The 22,752-nt window shown below is 44.0% G+C and overlaps 4 protein-coding genes across 4 annotated transcripts; 3 read left to right on the top strand and 1 right to left on the bottom strand.

Annotated features, from left to right (window-relative positions):
- Positions 1-1,904: 1,904 nt before the first annotated feature.
- On the top strand, positions 1,905-3,139 carry K441DRAFT_676276 (chorismate synthase; the record flags this gene model as incomplete). Its single annotated transcript, XM_067650938.1, has 3 exons — positions 1,905-1,939; positions 1,991-2,317; positions 2,383-3,139. The coding sequence occupies 3 exons, from the start codon at positions 1,905-1,907 to the stop codon at positions 3,137-3,139; spliced, it is 1,119 nt and encodes a 372-aa protein (XP_067505401.1).
- Positions 3,140-12,153: 9,014 nt separating this feature from the next.
- Positions 12,154-14,449, bottom strand: K441DRAFT_657891 (uncharacterized protein). The gene is made up of 2 exons (XM_067648257.1): positions 13,932-14,449; positions 12,154-13,872 (listed from the first exon to the last, which is right to left on the bottom strand). The coding sequence occupies exons 1-2, from the start codon at positions 14,221-14,223 to the stop codon at positions 12,479-12,481; spliced, it is 1,686 nt and encodes a 561-aa protein (XP_067505402.1). The 5' UTR covers positions 14,224-14,449; the 3' UTR covers positions 12,154-12,478.
- A 2,260-nt stretch (positions 14,450-16,709) lies between these two features.
- Positions 16,710-17,607, top strand: K441DRAFT_62039 (uncharacterized protein). Its single transcript, XM_067645925.1, has one exon. It carries the CDS (start codon positions 16,839-16,841, stop codon positions 17,301-17,303), a length of 465 nt encoding a protein of 154 aa, XP_067505403.1. The 5' UTR covers positions 16,710-16,838; the 3' UTR covers positions 17,304-17,607.
- Positions 17,608-18,266: 659 nt separating this feature from the next.
- K441DRAFT_704730 (AMP dependent synthetase and ligase) lies at positions 18,267-22,659 on the top strand (the record flags this gene model as incomplete). Its single annotated transcript, XM_067653548.1, has 9 exons — positions 18,267-18,288; positions 18,369-18,504; positions 18,733-18,786; positions 18,875-19,133; positions 19,199-19,292; positions 20,180-20,212; positions 20,354-20,549; positions 20,673-21,749; positions 21,956-22,659. Coding segments are annotated over 9 exons (2,188 nt in total), but the record flags the coding sequence as incomplete, so codon positions are not given.
- Positions 22,660-22,752: the final 93 nt, after the last annotated feature.

Raw genomic sequence — 22,752 nt, forward strand, 5'->3', positions numbered from 1 at the left:
TTTAGATACGCAGAGGTTATCTTTAGTTTCTTAGCGTATATTATTAGCGAGCATCTTATAAGCTTATAGGTCTTAGATAATATCGCAATCTTAGGCAGTACGCATCTTAGCTCGTATAAGCTTTAGGTAGTAGTTCTATAAAAGGCGATAGTATTTATTAAGTTCTCGTATTACCTTTTTTATAAACGTCTTAGCGTCTCGTGTTTTAATTTTAATAGGTAGTAGCCCTTCTGCTTACTTATCCGTAGTTATATAGTTAATAAAGGATAAAATATTGTTAATGTCTACTTTGTTAAGGTTATTGTAATCTTTTAAGCCACTAGGCTTCCCCTTAGGGGTTAAGGCTAGGGCTAATAAATTAAATTCTCCTAGGGTTAATTAGCGGCATAGGTTAGGTATAGGTATTAAATTGTTCTTTAGGTTTAATATAGTAGCTAGTAAGGAATATTGTCTTACTATTATAGGTTCCTTAGAAGTATAGAGTAGGGTAACTCGTAGATACGCTGCTTTTAGCAGCGCCTACAGTATTGCAGAGACGTAGAATTGGTCGTAGGCTAAGCGTTGATGGTAAAAAAGGCGCAACGTAATGTTATGGGACGCGAGGCAGTGGCTATAGAGCGTATGTATTCGAGGAGTCTACAAGACTTTGCGCGATCGATCGTAAGGGTTAAGGGCGTGAGGAGGTGATATACCTACGCGTAGCTGATATAAGCTATACGCGAAGTGTACGCGAGGGCACGGGGCTCTTCTATGGAGGCCCCTGCGGTGGGGTTCCGTAACAGTAGGCGGTAGAAAGCTATTAGCGTAAATCGTTTTAATTATAGATACTAACTTATAAGTACCTAGCTATATAACTATTTAATTTTTTAACCCTTCCCTATATATCTTACCCAATACAATTACTTAGGCCACCGCTATAAAGCCTAGTAATGCCCCCTTTTTGTTAAAGTTATAAATAATATTTAAATACTTAACTTAATATTGCTTATATATAGTACAGAAGAACCTAAACTAATTATATATAACTACTAAATCGCCATTCTAAGCTCTCTAGCAGTTTAGCTAATAACTTAGTATAGTACTAAAACCGTAGTGTTAAATAAATTTTTGCCTTTTATGCTTACCTATAATACGGCCTTCGCTTAAAAGGGAATAAGCTATTTTTAAAAGTATATAAGCCTTTAACGGAAGGTCCTAGGATTAATATTTAGAGAGCTATTTAATAATTTACTATTCTTATAAAGAATATAATAAACCTAGGTAAGCTTTATATTATAGGAGATAGCTAATAGAATAATATCTAACAATAGATTTAGGTACTTTATATACGCTAAAGGCCTTACAAATCGACGGCTTAATACTAGAAGAAAGACCTTATATAATATTTTATATAGTAGTTTCGGCTTCACAAGAGGGCAAGGATTGATTTGGCATCGTGTAATGTGCTGAGGCTTTTTGATTTTGGTGTAATTTGCTATCAAATTAGAAATGGTAGGCATTTCCATATATGGCTCGCTTCGTGGGGTGGCTCGCTTCCTGGTCAGCTACGTTAATTGGCTACTGAAGCTAGTGCAAGCATTAACGCCTGCGGCGTACATTAGGCTGCGGCGCCGGTCGCTAATTGGCTCAGGAGTTTGCGGGAGTCACAGGGGTTATAGAGGTGTGGCGGTGCCAGCCGCTGATTGGCTCAGGAGTTTGCAGGAGGTGAGGTGGATTTTCTCTCCGAGGGTCTGTACGTCCTGATTCACGTGATGACTGCTGCAGCTCGGCAACCTAAACTTAAATTTTTATACTTCACCCAGCCAATTCGAATTTCACTGAAGCCACCACTGGACTACTTGAAATCATCATCAACTGAAGCCGCCACAGTACAATCTACCGACTAAGTCATCTCATCATTCGATATGTCAACTTTTGGCCAGTACTTCCGCGTGCACACGTGAGTTCTCGAATTAATTCAACTAGCGAATCCAGTACTTAATTGATTTAGGTACGGAGAGTCACACTGTAAATCCGTGGGCGTAATCATCGATTCATGCCCTCCTCTTCTGCCTCTTACGGAGGCCGATATTCAGCCCCAACTAACACGCCGCCGGCCCGGCCAAAGCCACTTGACAACCCAAAGGAACGAAAAAGATCGCGTGGAGATTCAGTCGGGTACAGAGCATGGAATTACCCTCGGAACACCCATAAGTCTTCGAATCTTGAACGAGGACCATCGACCTAAGGATTATGGAAGCGGCACAATGGATCAATTCCCTCGTCCAAGCCACGCCGACTGGACATATCAGGAGAAATATGGCATCCGAGCCTCGAGGTACGTATTCCCAGGGATAAACTAGTACATTAAGGAGCGTAGACTAATATATCGTTCTTACTAAGTGGTGGAGGGAGAGCCAGCGCAAGGGAGACTATAGGAAGAGTCGCAGCCGGTGCGGTAGCGGAGAAAATCCTTCAACACTACGGCGTTGAAATTGTGGCATTTACATCCTCTGTAGGCTCTGAAAACCTCTTTCCCCCGACAAGCGAGCATCCGCACCCGTCAACAAATCCCGAATTTTTGCGGTTGTTAAATGAAATAACTCGCGAGAAAGTAGACTCGTTTATTCCTACACGATGTCCAGACCCAGATGCTTCTGCACGCATGGAAGCTCTCATTACGAAGTTCCGCGATGCACAAGATAGCATCGGAGGGACTATCACTTGTGTCATCCGTAACGTTCCTGTTGGGCTAGGCGAGCCTTCGTTTGATAAACTAGAAGCTAAGCTCGCGCACGCTATGCTCTCGATACCATCGACGAAGGGCTTCGAAATTGGCTCCGGCTTTGGCGGATGTACTATCCCTGGTAGTATACACAACGACCCGTTTGTCAAAGCCCCAGAGGCTCCGAACGGAGGAAATCCCAACATGTCGCGGCCGAGATTGACCACGAAGACAAATCATAGTGGTGGAATCCAGGGAGGGATTTCAAACGGTGCTCATATCTACTTCACCGTTGCATTCAAACCACCGGCAACTATCGGCCTGCCTCAAACTACAGCCAGCTACGACGAGCTTGACGGTATTTTGGAGGCTAAGGGTAGACACGACCCCTGTGTTCTACCGCGAGCTATTCCTATACTTGAATCTGTTAGATAATCTCTTATAACCTGACGGTCATGTCTCTACCTATTCGTAATGAGCGCCGCTAACTTTCCATTAGATGTCTAGTCTTGTCCTAATGGATGCCCTACTCGCTCAAAAGGCTAGGGAAGGGGTACGGAATGCTTTAGTATTGGATAGAAACGCTATAGCGGAGTAGCTATAGTGTTATTGAATCTACCTTTACTATAGCTCACTATAGATATACTCGATAGTATAGTTAGTAAACTGATATCGTTAATCCAGACTGTTGTTAGCAGAAAGGATGGAATAGCTAAAATACATTGATAATGACGATCTATTCTTATATAACAGAGACGTATAGTAAAATCTCCTTAATATGATATAGGGTATATAACGATATCTTCTATATTACGATCTATACCCCTTAATTACGCCTTTTTTGGTGTAATATTACGATAATCTAACTTTTAATAATATCGTTAAGCACCTACTACCAATATCGTTATAAGCAGTTTTTAATTCGTCGGATTTAACCTTTGCTTACCGTAAGTTTAGCCATTAAATCTATTACACAACAATTAAAATCTATTAAAATTACCCTTAGACCCTACTCTCTATACTTAATTCTATCTTATTTATTATAGCAAGATATTAAAATACTAGGTAACGCCGTTACAGCTTTACTAATTACGAGCGCTAGATAATACGCGCCCACTACTAAAAATACCCTAGTCTACTATAATCGGAGGTTGCTCGCTAGGTAAGCAACTTCCTCCGTCGCAGTGATCTTTTTGGACTGGGTTAATTCTGGAGCTCCGTGGCGGAGCCGTCTTTTGGCTGGAGTGGATCCTGTCAATTTTATTGGTTGGATGGAGTGGGTTTAAAGTCGCAGAGCTCTTGGAGCTTCAATTCTCTAACCTAATTCGGGCAGGTGTAACGTAAGAAGAGAGCGTATAGGTGTTAGTGCGTACAAGTAAGCCAATCAGCGACTCCAACGATAAGCTCCAATTTTAGAATTGGGTCGTTCCTCCTGCCCCCGTCGTCGTCATCGTCGTCGTCGCTTTGATTTAGTTATCCTCATCTTTTTTCTTACTGCCACTATAGATCGATATTTATCAACTCAATCGCCCCCTACATCCGACGACGTGATTATTATGCCCAAGAGCTTCAACTTAAAAGCCGATAAGTCACCCTAAATGTAACGGCCCGGCGCCAATTGATCGCTTTAAAGAGTATCTTGCTACCAACCGCGTACTCCACCGCTAAAGGGTATATTTGATAATAAGGAAGTAGATAAGTTAGTAGGAGAGCCTTGCAAAAGGGTGTCCCTTAAGGAAGCAGCAAAGGCCCAGCTTGCTACTGCGGTTGCCGCAGAGGCCTCTGCTCATATAGAAGACGACGTAATTAATAAGGAAGAAGAGCTAGAGGGGCAATATGCGGCTATTAAGATTGACTACGAGACTGAGGTTATTGGTGAGGAGTAATATAGGTAGCTTTTGGTGAGTTATCCTGCATCTACTCTTCCTTTTACAACACCATGCTAACGCTAAGCCTTTCTATTTTTAGTATATAAATATACTGGAGCTCCAAGGAGCTCCTGGAGTCAAATAATTTACTAGCTGGATGGAGTGGATTTAAGCTCAGATCCACTCCACTCCAGTGCAAAAAGATCACTGCTCCGTCGCAATATTAGTTAATCCTTAATATTAAAAATACTAAGCGATAAATTCTAATAGCTTAATTAAGTTAAATTATAACGTAGGCAAAGCACGCAAGAGCGAAAGAGAGCTGCTAAACATCCTCTTTTAGAGGAGGCTCTCTTTAAGTAGTACTAACGTCTATAGAACTCTCGCATTCCTATTACTGGCGACCTTATATATACTACCGCTACTTAATTATGGTAACGAATACCTATATTAGCGATAACAACTAAGCAAAAGTAGTCACTTGGCTAGTTAGAAGGCTTTAAATCTTATAACGGTATTCGCAAGAGGAAGTAGCACGGCGAGGCTGCCTTAGCCAATATAGAGGGGGCAGAAGATCGCATAGTAAAGCTTTAAGTAATTATTAAGCCTTATTTACTAAAGGATATTTACAATATAGATAAGATAGGGCTATTTTAGAAGGCTATACTAGATACTATATTAGCTACTAATGTTACGGCACTAGCAGAACTTTATGGTCACGTGACTAGAGGACCGTATAAAAGAACCCTACTTCGACCGGCGCTGCTCTTCTTCTCCTTTCCTTTCTCTAGCTTTAGATCCTCGTTTATAGATAATCCAATTATATAGGCTTGCATACATCCTTCTTACTATACTCATGCCTTAGTTAACTAAGTCGCTAATATTATCTAAAGCTTAAACTACCCTTTCTTCCTAAGAAGGAACTTAAAAATATCTATAAGACTATAAATAGGATAAGGACACAGAATAGGACCCTAAGGACATTACTAGGACCCTAAGGATATTACTAGGACTATAAGGACAGAACCCTAAGGAAAGAACCTACAGGATACGCATAGACCAGAACCCCTAAAGAAATTACCCGGAATTACCTAACACCCCTACTACTATGCCACAAAACATAGTAGTAGGTAAAGTAACCATAGGACCTACAAATACCTTAGATGAAGAAATAATTAATATTTTAACCCCCTAGGCGGAGCTTATAGTAGCTAATGCCGAAATTAAACGATTATAAGAACTACTTAAAGCTAAAGACACCCCTATATCTAGTGATGACTTATTAAACAGACTTGCTACGGTCCTTAAGGCCCTAGCCCAACGCACTGCACCATTAAGATCCGCGAAGGTAGCGGACCCCCTACTACTTATAAACGGGACCAACCCTATATTTAATAATTAAAAGCTTTAACTGCGGGACAAGCTTAAAGTTAATAAAGATTACTTCCCTAACGACCGAGCCAAGATGGCTTATATTTTTAGCTATACTAGCGGAAACGCCTAGACGCACCTACGTCCGTAATATGCTATAGACTTAGCAGACCCTTTCGTCTTAGAAAAAGAAATAATTAACTACCTATCTTCTATTTATAAGGACCTCTTTAAGATATAGAATACCTGCCTTAATTATAAAAGCCTAAATATAAAAATAACGGAGACCTTTTTAGCCTTCTAGACCCGCTTTTTATACTTAGCTAGCTAAGCCTAAATTCCCTATAAAGACCTAATGCTAGACCTCTTTAATAAGCTTACTCTAGACCTATAGCGCGCTATACTGCCAGTTTTTACTACTATATAGATGTTAAAGGTACTTACGGACTACTACTTAGCTATTAACTAAGGCCTCCGTTAAATTAAGGTATATACCAAGCGGTATAAATCTAGGAACCCTTTAAGCCAGACTATAAGTAATACAAAAACAGCAAATAGTGCCCTAGTACGGGCTGTAACTCTTACGGCACTAACCGTCCAGCCCGCCGTTAATTTAACAGCTAGTTAAGTAGCTAGTCCTACTACGGGTCTGGTACATACTTAGCCTATATATAGCAACCCCTATAGATAAGCCCTTAGTAATTAAGGAGCTTGCTTTTTATATAGCTAAAGAAACCACTTTATAAAGGACTATTTAATAGCGGTAAAGATAAACAAGGTCCTATTAATTTAGAAGGATAGCATAAAGTTAAAAAAAGAGAAACCTTAAAGGAAGACTCCTCTTTAGGGTTAAAAGGGATTAATATATTATATATTAATCTAGGTTAGCTAGTTGGTAAAAGAAGCTACACTATCCCTTATACTTTATTCCGTAATAGATACTAAGTTTTAACCTCTACTTTAGCTAACTTAGGAGTAAATGCCTTTACCTTAATTAATATAAAGTGCGCTGTAAAACTAGCTAACTTTTTAAATATACCCCTTAAAGAACTGCCTAAACTAATTTCTATTTATAGGTATAACGGATATATAGGACCACCTATTATAACTATCTTGTGGTTTTACCTCCATGTTAACAAATAAAGGTAGTATAATATCCCCTTCCTTATTACGAACCTTAGAAGCTATAATATAATATTAGGGAGAAAATAGCTAGCCTATTTAGGCTTATAGCTTAATATACGGAATAAACGGCTTATCTAGCCTAAAACTATACCCCTAACGCCTTCCTTTATAAAAGAAATCAGTATTATAATAGAAAACCTTATACGGCCGTAGATAAACACTATTTACTAGGCTAATGCAATACGTAGGGATTAGGCTTTTAAGAAGGATATACAGCTTAATCCGTAATAGATCTATATACTACGCCGCCCCTAAACCACCTACGCCACGCCTCCCATACTAGAGACTTAGAAAGTCGGTAATAATTTAGCTAAGTCCCCTACGGAGAGCTTAGGCCCTACGTAGCTACAAAAAAAAGCTAGAAATATTAGACAATATACTAAACTAATAAATTAGAGGGATAATTTATGGAAGATAGAATAGGAGCTAAGAAAGATTATAAACCCTAGACCGCAAAATACGGTCTAATAAACGGCCGTAAAGAAACCTACGGACCTCCTATTAGTTAATATTTGCTATATTAGCGCTATAGAATTCTACTAGAACTTAGTCTAACCTAATACCGTTACCTTTACCACTAGCTTATATAAAATTAATTAAATAATTAAGGAAAAGAAAAATAAGCTTAGCGGATAGGAAAGTAAGCTTATAGATGAGGAGCTAGTAGAACAGAAACTACCCTATTAACACTAGAAATTCAAAGACGTATTCTCTAAGGCAGCGTCTAATATACTCCCGCCTTACTAACTATATAACTATAAGATTAAGATTAAGCTAGATAAGGAAAATACCCTTAGCTTTAGCCCCCTCTACTAGTAGTCTATTACTAAATTATAGGCTATAAAGCAGTACCTTATTAATAACCTAGATAAGGGCTTTATTAAACCTAGTTAAGCCCCTTTTAACTTACCTATTCTCTTTGCCAAAAAGCCAAATAGAGGACTCCGTTTCTATATTAACTATTATAAACTAAATAATATAACCTACAAGGACCGCTATCCGCTGCCCCTACTTAATAAGACTCTAGCTTAAATAAGTAGAGCTAAGGTCTTTATAAAGCTCGATATCCGCCAGGCCTTCTACTAAATTAAAATAAACCCTAGGTCTGAGGATTTTACTATATTTTAGACCTATTACAGAATGTATAAATATAAGGTACTCCCTTTTAGACTAACTAACGGACTGGCTACGTACTAGCGGTATATAAACGATATACTCTTTAACTACCTTAATAACTTCTATACGGCCTACCTAGATAATATTATAATCTACTCTAAGAATAAGCTAGAATATAAGGAGTACGTCTATAAAGTCCTATAACTGCTCCGTAAGGCTAGCCTCTAGGCCAATATTAAGAAGTTAGAGTTTAGTATTAAGCGTATAAAGTACCTAGGGTTTATTATTAGTATGGATAAAATTAAAACCGACCTAGAAAAAACGGCCGTAATTACCTAGTAGGCACCCCCACGGATTATAAAGGGGGTATAATTATTTTTAGGTTTCTGTAACTTCTACCAACGCTTTATTAAAGACTATAGTAAGATTACTAGGCCTCTTAATTACCTTACCTAAAAAAACCAGCCCTTCTACTTTAATATCATATATAGGCAGGCCTTTAATAAGCTTAAGAAACGACTAGTTTCTGCTCCCTTACTCGCCCACTTTAACCTAGAACGGCCCTTAATACTAAAGACTAATACCTTAAATAGCGTAATAGCTGGTATTTTCTTCTAGAAGTAACTGGACGGAGAATAGCACCCTATTATATACTATTTAAAGACTATAATAAACGCTAAGCTAAACTACCCTATCTACAATAAAGAAATGCTAGCTATTATCTTTAACTTTTAGCACTAGCGTGTATAGCTAAAGGGGGCCCCTAAACCTATCTAGGTAGTTTTAAATCACTAGGCCTTAGAATATTTTATAATAATAAAGGCCCTTACGGCCCGGTAGGCGCGATAGGCGGACATTCTATCTTAGTTTAACTTCCTAATTATATATAGGCCAGGCGCTATAAACCGTACGGACACCCTTATAAGGTATAGATAGGACCTAGATAACTAGGTAGCTATAAAATCTTATTACGGACCTAGACGCTACTACGACTAGAGTACCTTAACCCCTAAATATAGGTAGAACTAAATACAGACTCTTTAAACGCTAAAATATATTCTATTAACTCTACGGAACTTAACCTTATTAATAAACTGCTATAGGTAAACCGTGCGGCCCCTTTCCTATAGAAGTACTACAAAAAGACAAAGGACGTTATAAGCCTATAGTCCCTTAAAAACGGACTACTTAAGCACCGCAAACGGCTAGTAGTAGTAGAGGAATAGAACTTATGGACTTAGATTATCGCCAAAGCATATACCTAGGTCTCTACGGCCTACCCTAAAAAAAATAAGACCTATAAGATTATTAGTAACTAGTATTACTGGCCTAAAATAATTATAGATATTAACCGTTATATACGGAACTGCGACGGCTGCTATAGATCTATAATCCCCTAAGATAAAACCCTAGGACTATTAAAACCACTTCTAATACTAGAACGCCCCTAGCAGTATATCTTTATAGATTTCTACGAGCTACCTACAGACCGTAACAAATACAATATGGTTATAATTCTAGTTAACTATTTTAGTAAGCGCCTATTCTTAATCCCCTATTATAAGAATATTGATACTAAAGAAGCGGCCTAACTGTATATCTACTACGTCTACTAAATTTACGGGCCACTAGATACCATCGTGTCTAATTATAGGCTATAGTTTATATCGGCCTTCTAAAACGAGTTTACCTAAATCCTAGGTATTAAGCTAAAGCTCTTTATAACATACTACCCCCAGATAGACGGCCAGATAGAGATTATAAATTAATATTTAGACCAGAGACTCCAGCCTTTTATTAACTACTCTTAGGATAACTAGGCCGAACTGCTACCCCTTATAAACTATACCTAAGCAACCCTACCCCACAACTCTACTAGATTTGCCCCTATTTAGCTAAAAATAGGCTACTTACCCCATATAAGCTTTAACTAGGAAAGACTAAAAGGACCCTAGACCGTACGCAAAAAACTGTCCTATAAGGAAGCCCAGTAGTACGCTAAGCGCTTAGAAGAAGCCTAAATAGTAGCCTATATAAATCTAGGAAAAGCCCAAAAATTAATAAAATAGTAGGTAAATAAATATAGGCGCGAGCCTAACTTTACGGTAGGCGATATAGTCTAGGTTATAATAAGGAACTAGAAGATAGAACGACCTAGCCATAAGCTAGACTATTAGATAGTAGGACCATATAAGGTTCTTAAGAAGATAGGCAACTTATATAAAGTAAAACTCCTGGATTTAATTAAGGTCTACCCTATCTTCTTACCGGATAAGCTACGGAAAGCTATAAACAACCTACTGCCTAGATAAAAGAACGAACCCCCCCTACTAATTTAAGTCAATGGTAATAACAAATAGGAAATTAAAGAAATACTGGCCTATAAGCTAGTAAGGAGAACGTTAAAGTACTGCGTTAGTTGGAAAGGCTATAACCTAGATCCTACCTAGTACCCTATATAGAACTTTATCAGCAGTCCCTATAAGCTTTAAAAATTCTATAGCCGTTACCCTAATAAACTAGGACCCCTAAAGTACCTAGACAAGTAGATGGAGTGCTAGTATAGCAAAAATAATAGGCTACCGGAAGAATATAAAGATAAGAACGCCCTATAGGTGTAATATAGACACACAAAGCCTAAGGGGGGGGGTAATATTACGGCACTGGCAGAACTTAGCAGAACTTAACTAGCAGAACTTGGCAGAACTTTGCGGTCACGTGACTAGAGGACCGTATAAAAGAACCCTACTTTAACCGGCGCTGCTCTTCTTCTCCTTTCCTTTCTCTAGCTTTAGATCCTCGTTTATAGACAATCCAATCATATAGGCTTGCATGTATCCTTCTTGCTATGCTCATGCCTCGGTTAACTGAGTCGCTAATAACTAAGGCTCTATTAGGAATAAAGAAGTAAAAGGCATAAATCTCTCTTAGTAATTGCTCTAATATAGATAGTTTAGATAAACTTCCTCTCCTTATAATTAGCTTTTTACTAAAGCTATATTACTTTACACGTAATCGTATTAATATAGCCTTAATAAATATTATATAGAGGTATAATAAGAAGACCTAAATAACAACGGTAATTATACTTAAGTGGCTTACCTAGTTTAATAAAAGGATATACGGTAGGAAGATACTACTCTTAATTAACGGCTTTAGCGCTTATAAAGTAGCTATTTAAAAACTTATTAAGAATAGCTCTTTTAAAAACACGCGTGTAGAGTTCCTTCCTCCTAATTACACCTTAGTATATTAACCTCTTAATTAAAAAATAATTAAAAACTTTGGGCTGCTCTACCGGCGATACTAGCTGCAATTTATAGTAGAGGTCTCGCTTTAAGATAAGGATCTAATTAAGCAGATGCACGTCTTATAGGTAATTTAATAGTTAGTTAAAGCTTAAAAGGAAGTTATACTATAAATAATTAAGAATTACTTTATTAAATCTATATTATTCGGCTCTCGTATAAGCCTATAGCCTTACCCTTAAGATTATCTAGATCCTCCTATAGTTAATAAAATGCAGTAAATAGTAGAACAGCTACTTATAGTAGGAAGGGTTTACGCTCTAATTAATATTTAGGAATTTGTTAAGCTACTGGGTAAGGAAGTAGAAGATTTATTAGAGGATCTTATTAAGCATATAGTAGAGCTCTACGCAGGGCCCGATTGCGATACGGAAACGGATAAGGAAGTTATTAAGCAACCTTAAAGTAAGCTTAATAAGGCGCTTATGGCCTTATAAAAGCTTTGTCTTTATAAGGAGTAGCAAAGCAATTCTAATAGAGACGTAATTACGACTCTATTAAGGCATGAGCGTCAAATTTAAGGCCAACGACCTTAAAACACCAAGCAGCAATCGATCGCGACGTATTTTAGTATAGCCAATCGCTCAATTATAACTTTAAGTGCGTAGATACACAATATCATTACCTAATTTTAATTTTGGGTGCATTTTACATACAAGTATGTCATATAACGATACCCTTGGTATTACGATACGCTCGGCCGAATAAACCATATCGTACTAAGGAGATTTTGCTGTAACCATAACCATTAGCCAAGGATAAAGGCTGTGATAGACTTTCCCTTCGACTTTTATTTAAAACAAGCAACACGCCCGTAGATTTGTGTTTCTTCGATTGCGTTAAATACTTGGGCTAGTTAATATGAGACTAAACTCTGATAAAGGCTATCTGATGCTAGGGAATAAATAGATCAAAGCTCGTCTTAACTAAATCTTTTCATAGACGCTGCGATTGTTACAGCCGGTGCTTGCCCCTTCTTCCTCGTCCTCGTCCTCGCTCAGCGACTCAGGAAGAATCGGATTAAATTCATTAACGTGGCTGTATGATTCATCCGTCTCGTGCAGTGTTTCTGAATAGGTTTCTATGACTGATCGAGGACTGTCGAGACTTGTGAAAAATTTGTCCAGTGTACTATCCTGACGGTGCAGGTCTCTTTTGAAAAGCTCATCGAGACCTTGAAAAAGAGTAGTAGGTAGTTGTCGCTTCTCTGGGGGTTCAAGTAGCGCAGCCATGAGTTTAAAGATTTGAATAAGTTGCATGGCATCAATGACCGCCGAGTGATTCAAATCGACGAGCGGATCGGAAGGAAAAAGGATCCTGAAAAGAAATGGCTGTTTTGCACAGTTGAGTTCAAGTGGCTTTTTTAGGAGCTGTACAGCTGTGGGATATATCGAGGCGGTATGTTTGGCCGGAACAAGCTTTTGTGCGTTATATCCGTAAGACTCTAGGAGATTGTGTAGGTTTTTTATATCCAAGGTTCCTTTTTGTGTACTATACTCAATAATCCAGTCATTGGGTGTAAACTGAGCGTCTTTTAGCTGTTGTACCAACTCATCGACCGTGAGAGCGGTCCGAACATGACCAGAGATCTCGGTATTGTGAGCCCTGTAATGTGCGGTAAGGTTCTTGAGCTTCCAGAAGACGTTCGTTCTCATCGGATGTAGTATTGCATGCACCACCATCCTAGCAGTCCTAACATTGACTATTGCGACTTCTGTGGTGATCCGGCCCGTTCCGTCTCTCTTGAGGTGAAACTCAGTGTCAATCGTAAAAACATTTGGCGCTTCTGTCGTACGATTCTGGAACGCATCGAAACATTGACGAGTGTCGAAATCGTGTATCTGAAAGCGTTTCCGCATGAGCCTTTGGTGCATCGTTTCTAACTGATTTACAAGAACTTTCGGCACGCTTCCTGCCTGGTCCCTGTATAAGTGTCGCTCATAATAGCCCCTGAAGAAGGTCACTGCTTTCACATAGTGAAGGTCGCAATAAACTCCAACGGTCTGCCATGCTAGCTGATTGCAATTCTCGGCTTGACAAAATGCCAGGTTTCTCTTGATGGGCAATTCTCGGCTACAAGATATCGTCTCGCAATGTATACACCTCGGCATCAATTTTAATGCGTAACAAAGCCTCGACTCGTTTTGAGACGTTTTAAATAATCTGTGGCATCGCTCCAAGAGGGCGGTGTCCATCGAGATCGTCATTTGAAAAGGGCAATTGGGTTGTCGTCGGTGTTGCGCAACGTATAACAATACATCCGGACCGGGGCACATACTGCCTTCCAGTTTCAGGTCCAGCCATGCGCCAGACCTCTCCACTATTAAAGAAAAAGGGTTAGCTGGTATTTGAGGTTTCTAGTTGAATGAATGTTCTTACAAAGTTGGGTATTCGTCATTCGCAAGCTCTCTAGCGTCGAAGCATGGACTGCTGAACTTGAAACCGGTTGATCTTGCTTTTGCTGTTCTGGTTGTCTCTTTTCCAATGTCCCTGTAGACCGTAATTTGGATTGCAAGTTCTTGAAGAGCCTGAGTGCTTCTCCTCTCAGCTTATTTTCCGTCGCTAATTGGTTAGTGTTCAGAAACGAGTCAATCTCCGAAATATCTGCACCTGAATGTGGTGGAAGTATAATATGCTCTTCGTGGTGGTCCTTCGACATCAGGTGAATCATGTTGTCCTGAACAAGTTTAATTGTTTGCTCCTCCCCACACGTACGAAAGCGCCACGTAGCGACACTTAGCAGGATCTGGTATCTCCTTGACACAGAAATCTTCCACATCGATCGCGCGAAGGAATCCGGGCTTCTGCATTGCGATAGCCCAGCCGTGCTCACTGCACTCTGAGCCGTGTCTGAGTTCGCACTCTCGGAGCCAGAGGACCCCAATTGACGGATCAATCCAGTTCTGATCCAGCAGTCTGCCATAGGAAAGACAACTAGATTCCGGTTCGGAGTGGAGCAGCTTTGACACATCGGTTGAGACAGTCCGTAATCGGAAGCTACTGAGACATTGTAACTCTGACCCAAGTTTGCGGCCATAGCCCATAAGATGCACATTAAGCATCTGGGTAGAGCTACATTGCGTATCAATTGAGATCCTCAGAACACAGCTTAGAGGATACTGTGGTGGATTACGAGCTTCGCTGAACTGTTGCCTATGCCTATAACTAGTCCTCTTTCTTGAGCGCCGCTGCACACCCTTCCCAGGAATAACGCGGTAGTCAGCCAGCAGTGCGAACGTCCGTTTTAAGACAATAGTAACAGCCTCACTGCCGGGCCCAAGTATGTACGTGGCCCCTTCGTACCGCTTGTCGCCATGTCCAAAGGGCCAGCACTTGTCATTGAATTTCCCCTTTGGAAATCCAATCCCGCATGGTCCATCCAGCGAACCCGGACTGGAGATGGGAACCGACGGCAGGATGCTGGAGCGGATCATTCGCAGGCATGCGGAGCATATCTAGCAAGAGACGACAGACGCGGCACTAGTCCGCGTGGTATATAACACGCGATAATGGTGTGGCCCACTGGGCTTCTGACCCTAGTGACTCTGGCTTTTGCTTGGATGGGTTGGATAGATATAAGTCCACCGGTAGTGACTGGCATTTTTTGCAGAGACCCTCCGCGCCGTTCATTTTCGATGTTACATCAACGAGATCGTTTTGCGTGGCCATGAATACCGCGGGGATTTTGGTCTTATCAAACAACTTTTTTGCACCGACTCCCATGTCAACGAGACCCCCACGTGCCTTGGTCGCCAAAGGATTAATGATGTCCCCTGTGTTATTGACGAAATCTTTCGAGAAGGTAGAAACTTGCTGCGTGACTTGAATTAGAGCGTCTCGGGGCTCATCTTCCGCAGGCGGCGGCGTCTCCTCGTCTCGCCATAGGTGTTCAGGTGGAGCATGATCCACATCATACCTTTCATCATCGCTAGCGGTGACGATTAGATCTCTTCGTCTACAGGCCGCACAGCGTTCGTGCTTTCGGTTCTGGTAGTTCCTGGCGGAGACCAGCGTGGCGTTTTCACCAGTTGAAGTTCGTTCAGTTTCTGCTGAATATTGTTCGGCTTGCCTGGTACTGGCGGGGGCGGTTTGGCCTTGGAATTTTGCAGCCGTCGGCGCTCAATGCTGTGGAGGTACAGGCAGCAGGCTTTTAGCGTTCTTTAGCGCCGTCGCACTGCTGTGCGACTCTGATCCAAATAAGTCTTGTTTTGCTTCCCTGCCATCAAAATGCGGTGTCGAAATGGCTCTGCTTTTGGGTACCAAAGGTCTCCGAGGACTTGGGCGGGAGCAGGGGAACGAAACGCGGTTTGACTGTTGCTCAAGCAATTTTGCGCGTTCCTTCACGCTTAATTCCATATTTGCTGGTGCCCCGGGGCCAAGTTTCGCGGTTTGGTATGCTATTCAGAAAAGTTCAGGACATAGGCCGATTATGAACATATGGATTGACAGTCGATAAGCTGTGCCGCTGGAGTCTTAGGTTCAAGCCCTATATCCAATGATTTCTAGATGGATTTGATCACTAGCCAATCACAGGTTAAACCCCGAATCAGAACGGGGGTCCCTGGAACTGTGCGATGCACTGGGTTGAGAGAGTGCATTATCGTTGACACTTGCTCGGCCCCTGCTGCAATGCAACTGCGCCTTCTTAGCATTCATCTGTATCAACGACAACGGAGGAAAGGATACTTCCACCAACAGAGGTCTTGGGGACCGTCTTTTCATCCTAACAATAGCCCCAAATCGCTCAGAGGTTAGAGCCTCCTATAAAACAACCAATTAAATTGATGATGAAGTAATTAAGGAAATCTATGAGAAGGAATGTGGTGCGGTTGAAGTTCTTTCGCCCAGACCCGCCTTGGAAATCATCGCTGGCAAAACTGGATCACCGGCATAGGGCTGAACCCCGCAGTACCCCACACTATCAGGTTCGCTGTAAACATAACCCGCTAGATAGCATGTTAGTTTCTGGATGTGGGAGTGTTAGCCGGCGAAGAGTGTATAAAGAGGTGAACTGGGTGGTTCGGTGAAAGTGCTGGAGAGTGGAGTTCTAGGATTAATAATTCCATTTTCATCAGACCGCATCTTTGAAAGAGCTTTCAATCAATTTATGGATTTTATCTGTTACTGTAGTGCCTGCCCGGCTATTCTACGATAAGGATTGTCCGCTTGAGGCCCTTAGGGATAAGACTATTGTGTTCATCGGGCAACCAAGGACGTGCTCAAGCATTAAATCTTGTAGGTGCCGGACAGCATAGAGATGCTGCTGCACTGCTTATTCATTTCTACATGCTAAGCTCCACCACGTTAGACGGAGCTAATTACTGGCAAGGCATTCAGCGTGATACGTTCAAAACTGAGAAAGTCTCTCCTGTACCAAGGATCATCATTGCAAACAACAAAGACTCCTACTCCTCCAAGGCCGAAGAAGATAGCTTCGGATTCACGTCTGGCCGGGCGACTGCCGCAGCGGAAGCGGATATTCTCTTTCTGCTTGTTCCGGATCAGGTAGTTCCACCGTCTCTGTTGAAATACCCAAAAAAGTTAAACGTGTTAAGGTCCACCCAAATTCTTCGACGAATCCCTTGCGCTCACTCTCAAAGAGATAGCTTGCATAGTTGTTGCCAGTGGCTACGATGTTTTTTACAAGTACCCCAATGTCGCTCCCTTGAACGACACCGTCTTGGTCGCCCCGCGGATGATCGGTACGAAAGTGGTCAGGGTTTTCCATGCTTCGTCCGTAGAGCAAGATGAGATGGGCAAGGCTCGGGAAGTTGCGCTGGCACTGTGCAGGGGAACTGGCGCTACAAAGGGCGGTGTGATTGAGTGCTCGGCTAGAGATGAGACACTGATGGATCTGTTTGCTGAGCAAGCGCTTTGGCCGTCCTTGATAGCGACATTTACAGAGGTGTATGCTATTTTGAAGAGTTTAGGGTGCTCTGATGAGGCGCTGGTGCATAAGTTGTGGTTGAGTAAGGAGCCAGTAGTTCTAGTTCCCAAATCCAGAGTAAATCCGTATATAGGTGCTGACTCATCATTATTAGGCTGAAGTGTTTGAGAAAACTGCTGGCTTCACCGACAGCTAGTACATCATGGTGGTAGATACAGCAGACATCCGGAAGGAATTCAAATGTGTTGCAGAAGAGAGGATACTTAATGGTGCGTTTGCGAAAGAGTTCACCTCGCTTGACAAAAATGGACCCGACGTACGGAAGAAGCTTGAGGAGTAGTATGAGAAAGCAAACTAGAGTGAGCTAGCCAAAGGAGAGGCCCGAGTAAGAGAAAGGCTGGGACTGAAGACAGTCTCGAGTGCAGTAAGCCTGACTGACGAATTTGATCTCTGCAAGCTCTACAGGATAGTTATGTGTAGTTGTTCTTTTGGTGAAAATGCCGCAGAGGTGATTGTGCGCAGGTCACCTCCATATGAGGAGGCATACATTCTAGCACCAATGTTGAATGTCGCTATACAGCCTTATAAATCTAGCATAACCAAATTTGAAAGACAAAAGGGCGATAGATGTTGGAAGGGGCTGTGGTTATGCTTGGCCAGATGTTGACGTCCTGTGTGAAATTTGGCGCGCTAAACTGAAATCGGATTCGCTTAATTGAGCCGTCGCTCGCACACTTGGCAGCACAATTCGCAACACGACCCATCTCAGCGGCGACAAACTACCACCACCTGCTACTAACCCACCAAATACCCCAGGATTCGAGCAGGATGTCGACCTTTGAGCCAGTCGTATGTCTCCCAATTTACACACCAGCTGGATATTGCTGCTCTTCGGTGCTCTCATACTAATGTCTTTCCTCTATCTCTAGATTGTTATCGATGGCAAGGGACATCTTCTCGGTCGCCTGGCCAGTACCGTCGCCAAGCAGCTGCTCAATGGCCAGAAGATTGTAGTTGTCCGATGTGAAGCCCTCAACATTTCTGGAGAGTTCTTCCGCGCGAAGCGTATGTTCTCCTACCCACAGATTGTGCAGGGCCGGGCTGGGGAGTCAATGCCAATAAACATCCGTCAAATCCTCTGTCCGCTAGAAGAGAGACAATTAAAGCATCTCCTATTATCACTGGCGTCTTCCTGGGATTATTGATGGATTGGATATGACTCCCCTTCTCGGCTTGAGATTTTGGATTATATGGGATTCGTTGAATGAAGGGCTAACAAGAGCGGAATTGTAGTGAAGTACCAGGCTTTCCTGCGCAAGCAGACTCGTTTCAATCCTACCCGAGGAGGTGAGATCATCTTTCCCCTCCGCACACAACCTCCCAAAATTCGATGATCAATTCAAGATGCCGAATCCAAGCTAACTGAATTGACAAGGCCCCTTTCACTTCCGTGCACCTTCTAAAATGTTCTGGCGAACCGTTCGTGGCATGATTCCTCACAAGACCGCTCGCGGAGCTGCAGCAATGGAGCGCCTGAAGACTTTCGAGGGTATCCCGCCACCATATGACCACAAGAAGCGCGTGGTTGTGCCTCAAGCTCTGAGGGTGTTAAGGTTGAAGCCTGGCCGCAAGTACTGCACAGTCGGACGTCTGGGTCATGAGTTCGGCTGGAAGTACCAGGATGTTGTTGCTAGGTGCGTTATAGATCAGGACACTGTCTCCGATGGGCGGGGCCACAATGCTAATGGTTTATTCACAGACTGGAGGAGAGGAGAAAAGTCAAGGGTGCCGCATACTACGAGCGCAAGAAGGCGGTGCGGAGGCAGCTCGCGGAGGCTCAGAAGAACGCAACGGTGGACAAGAAGACGCAGTCACAGCTTGCCGAGTATGGATACTAGACGTTGACGGGCGGCATGGTTGGTATTCAGTGGGTTGTTGACATGGGTCGGCGCCGTAGCATGGGTTACATGGAACGTTCAAACCTATACGCCTCTATATTGTCTTCGGCTTGTGGGAAGTGTTTCCTGTGGAAAAGGGCATATGACTGGAATGCAATTGCTCCTGAGTATATGGGTATCTTCTTCTCAAGGGTCGGTCACTTCTTTTATTGCTCGGTCATGGCTAGAACAATTGAAAATAAAAAACTCGGAGCTGCAACAATGTCTGATATTGTCAGTACGCGGTCGTTTTCGAATGAACCTGGCGGGATAAGGTCTTGAAAGTTAAATTAGACTATTTGTCCCCTTCTGCTGCACCTCTGCCCTTTAATCAAAGACCCTCACTTGAATCCACCATAATCCACCATAGTCCACCCGCACACATCGCGACCCGGCGATCCCAACACGGGCCGGTGGAGCGTGCCGTTGCCCAGCCGCACGACTTCGGCTTGGCCCAGATCGAACGTCACCCCCATGCTCCTCATCTTTGCCCAGATTCGCACACAATCCCTCCCGCACATCCAGCGCAATTCCGCCTGCAACCGCAGCCGCTGAAAGCCGCAGCAGCTCTCCTACCCTCCAGCGTCAGCAGTCTCCGGCTGACTGCATCCTCAGCATTGGCGATTCTGGTTTGCAGCGCTGCGAAGAGATAGGGAATTCAGAGATACTGAGAGGACTGAGAGAAGGACACAATGTCGGGTGCGAAGTCTCGTTTGCAGAGGTTTGCGGCGCATTTTATTCCAGGACAGGCTACAGAGGAGTATAGTCATCGCCATAACTTCCACACGCTCTCGCCGACACAGTTCCTCCCCCGTGCGGCGGAGATAGAGCCAGATGTGCGTTGCCAGCTTCTTTCATTCTTCTGTCACCGCTTTCTCTACCTTACAGCTGGGGTGCTATTGATGTAGTTTCATTGTATGGCAATGGTTTTGCGGAGATTGAAACTATGACCTGACTTTTTTGGATGGGAATGGCAGGCAATAGCTGTCTACCACATAACAGCGAACAACAAGATCCTGAATCGCTCGTACGCCGAGACGGCAGACCGAGCACGTGGACTAGCGTACTACCTAAAGAAACATGGATACAAGCGCGTGGGGATTCTGTGCCCGAACACGCCGGCGTTTCTGGAGAGCTTATTTGGGATTGCAGCCGCGGGTGCTGTGAGTGTGGGTGCGTAGCAAACCTCTCAATATCTACGCCCTGGACACAGGCCCAGGCTCTAAGTTCCGGGCATATTGGGCACAGTGGGAGTATTGGGCATTCCAGGAGTCGTGCTAATGCCCCTACTTCCAGCGGTGAACTACCGGCTCAAGAAAGACGACATCGCGTACATCTTCACGCACGCCGAAGCCGACATCATAATTGTCGACAACGAGTTCCAAGCCTTGCTAGACGGCTACCGCCAGAGCAAGCCCGACGTGCCCATCATCCTGGACACCGACACCGACGCTACCGAAGGCGAGCTCAGCGGCCCTTTCGACGACGCCGTCCTCGAGGGCCTACGCCACGACCAAGCAACCGGCAACCACGGCTGGGCGGGGCTCTCGGCGCAAGCCCAGAACGAGGAAGACGTGCTCGCGCTCGCCTACACCAGTGGCACGACAGCGCGGCCCAAGGGCGTCGAGTGCACGCACCGCGGGGCGTACCTCGCCGCGCTCGCCAACATTATCGAAAGCGGGCTGAACTACCACTCTGGGCGGTGCAAGTACCTGTGGACGCTGCCCATGTTCCACGCGACGGGGTGGACGTTCCCCTGGTCCATCACGGCAGTGCGCGGGACGCACTACTGCCTGCGCAAGATCGACTACGCGGCCATCTGGCGGCTGCTGAAGGAGCAGGGCATCACGCACTTCAACGCGGCGCCGACGGTCAACACGCTGCTGTGCGCGGCGCCGGAGGCCGAGCCGCTGCCGCAGCCCGTCCGCGTCACCGTCGCGGCATCCCCGCCGACCGCCCACCTGTTCGAGACTATGACCGCGCTGAACCTGCACCCGGTGCACGTGTACGGCCTGACGGAGACGTACGGCCCGATTACCAAGGGCTACCACATGCCGGCGTGGGAGTCCCTGCCCGCGAAGGAGAAGTACGCCAAGATGGCGCGGCAGGGCCACGGATTCGTGACCAGCTTGCCGGCGCGCGTCATCCGAACCGAGCAGGCCGAGGGCATGCTGGTGGACGTGGAGAAGAACGGAGTCGAAATCGGCGAGATTGTGTTCAGTGGGAATATTTGTGCTAAAGGCTACTATAAGGATCCCGAGGCGACGAGGAAGCTGTGGGCGGGCGGCGTGAGTCATTCGGGAGATTTGGCCGTGTGGCATCCGGATGGAGCGATTCAGATTCTGGATCGTGCCAAGGATATCATAATTAGTGGTGAGTGGTTGTGGGTTTTCATCTGTGGTTAGGTTTTGAGGGATGGGAGAGGGTTGAGCCGCTGCGTGCCGAACCCTATGGCTAGTCTAGGAGACGAGAGACAGACAGACAGACGGACAGACAGACAGAAGGAGAGGGGAAGAGAGGGGGAGAGGGGGAGGGAGGCACAGGGATCTGACTAGAAGGCGATACTGACTCCCCTCTAGGCGGCGAAAACATCTCCTCCGTCGCGCTCGAATCGATGCTAGCGACTCATCCGGACATTCTCGAAGCCGGCGTTGTTGCGGTGCCCGACTCGCACTGGGGCGAACGGCCAAAGGCATTCATTACCGTGAAACCAGGACGCTCTCTCAAGGGCGAGGATGTCATTGATTGGGCCAAGCATAAGAGCGAGATTAGCAAGTTCATGGTGCCGCGGGAGGTTGAGGTGGTGGACGAACTACCGAAGACGAGTACTGGGAAGGTCAAGAAGAATGTGCTGAGGGAGTGGGCGAAGGGTGGGGATAGAGAGGAGGCGAAATAGGGTGATTTTTGAATATAGCGAAGGTGGAAGAGGGTGATGATGAAAGAGAGCGAAGGGTTTTAGATCTGTATATACTAGATGGTTAGGCTTGTAATGGGTGTAAAGACAGAAGGTCAATAGATGCGCTCAGCAGAGGTTGTTCTTTGAGTAGCCGATTTGTTCTTAGTAGCTTAGATGAGAGTTTGTTCGCGATAGGTGGTGTGCGACGGCAAGTTGGACATTTAGATGAGGGCTGACAAGTCTGATGAATCGGTGCAGGGTGCGTTTGAGATTTTGTGGAAAACAGTTAGAACAGGCATGCCACTCTTTAATGCGGCCAGAGAATAGCCGACTGGCGAGCTATATTCCTAACACGGAATAAGTAACGTTTTGAATGACATTCTTGCCGAGGATAAGTCTAGGATTCCAGCGAGGTGCGACGGGACGGCTCATGTGGTACAGAGGAGTTACTTCCGAAGTCGCACGGCGCGGGCAGAGTAG

Source organism: Cenococcum geophilum, assembly GCF_001692895.1.
Source record: "Cenococcum geophilum 1.58 unplaced genomic scaffold K441scaffold_15, whole genome shotgun sequence".
NCBI classification, from domain to species: Eukaryota; Fungi; Ascomycota; class Dothideomycetes; order Gloniales; family Gloniaceae; genus Cenococcum; species Cenococcum geophilum.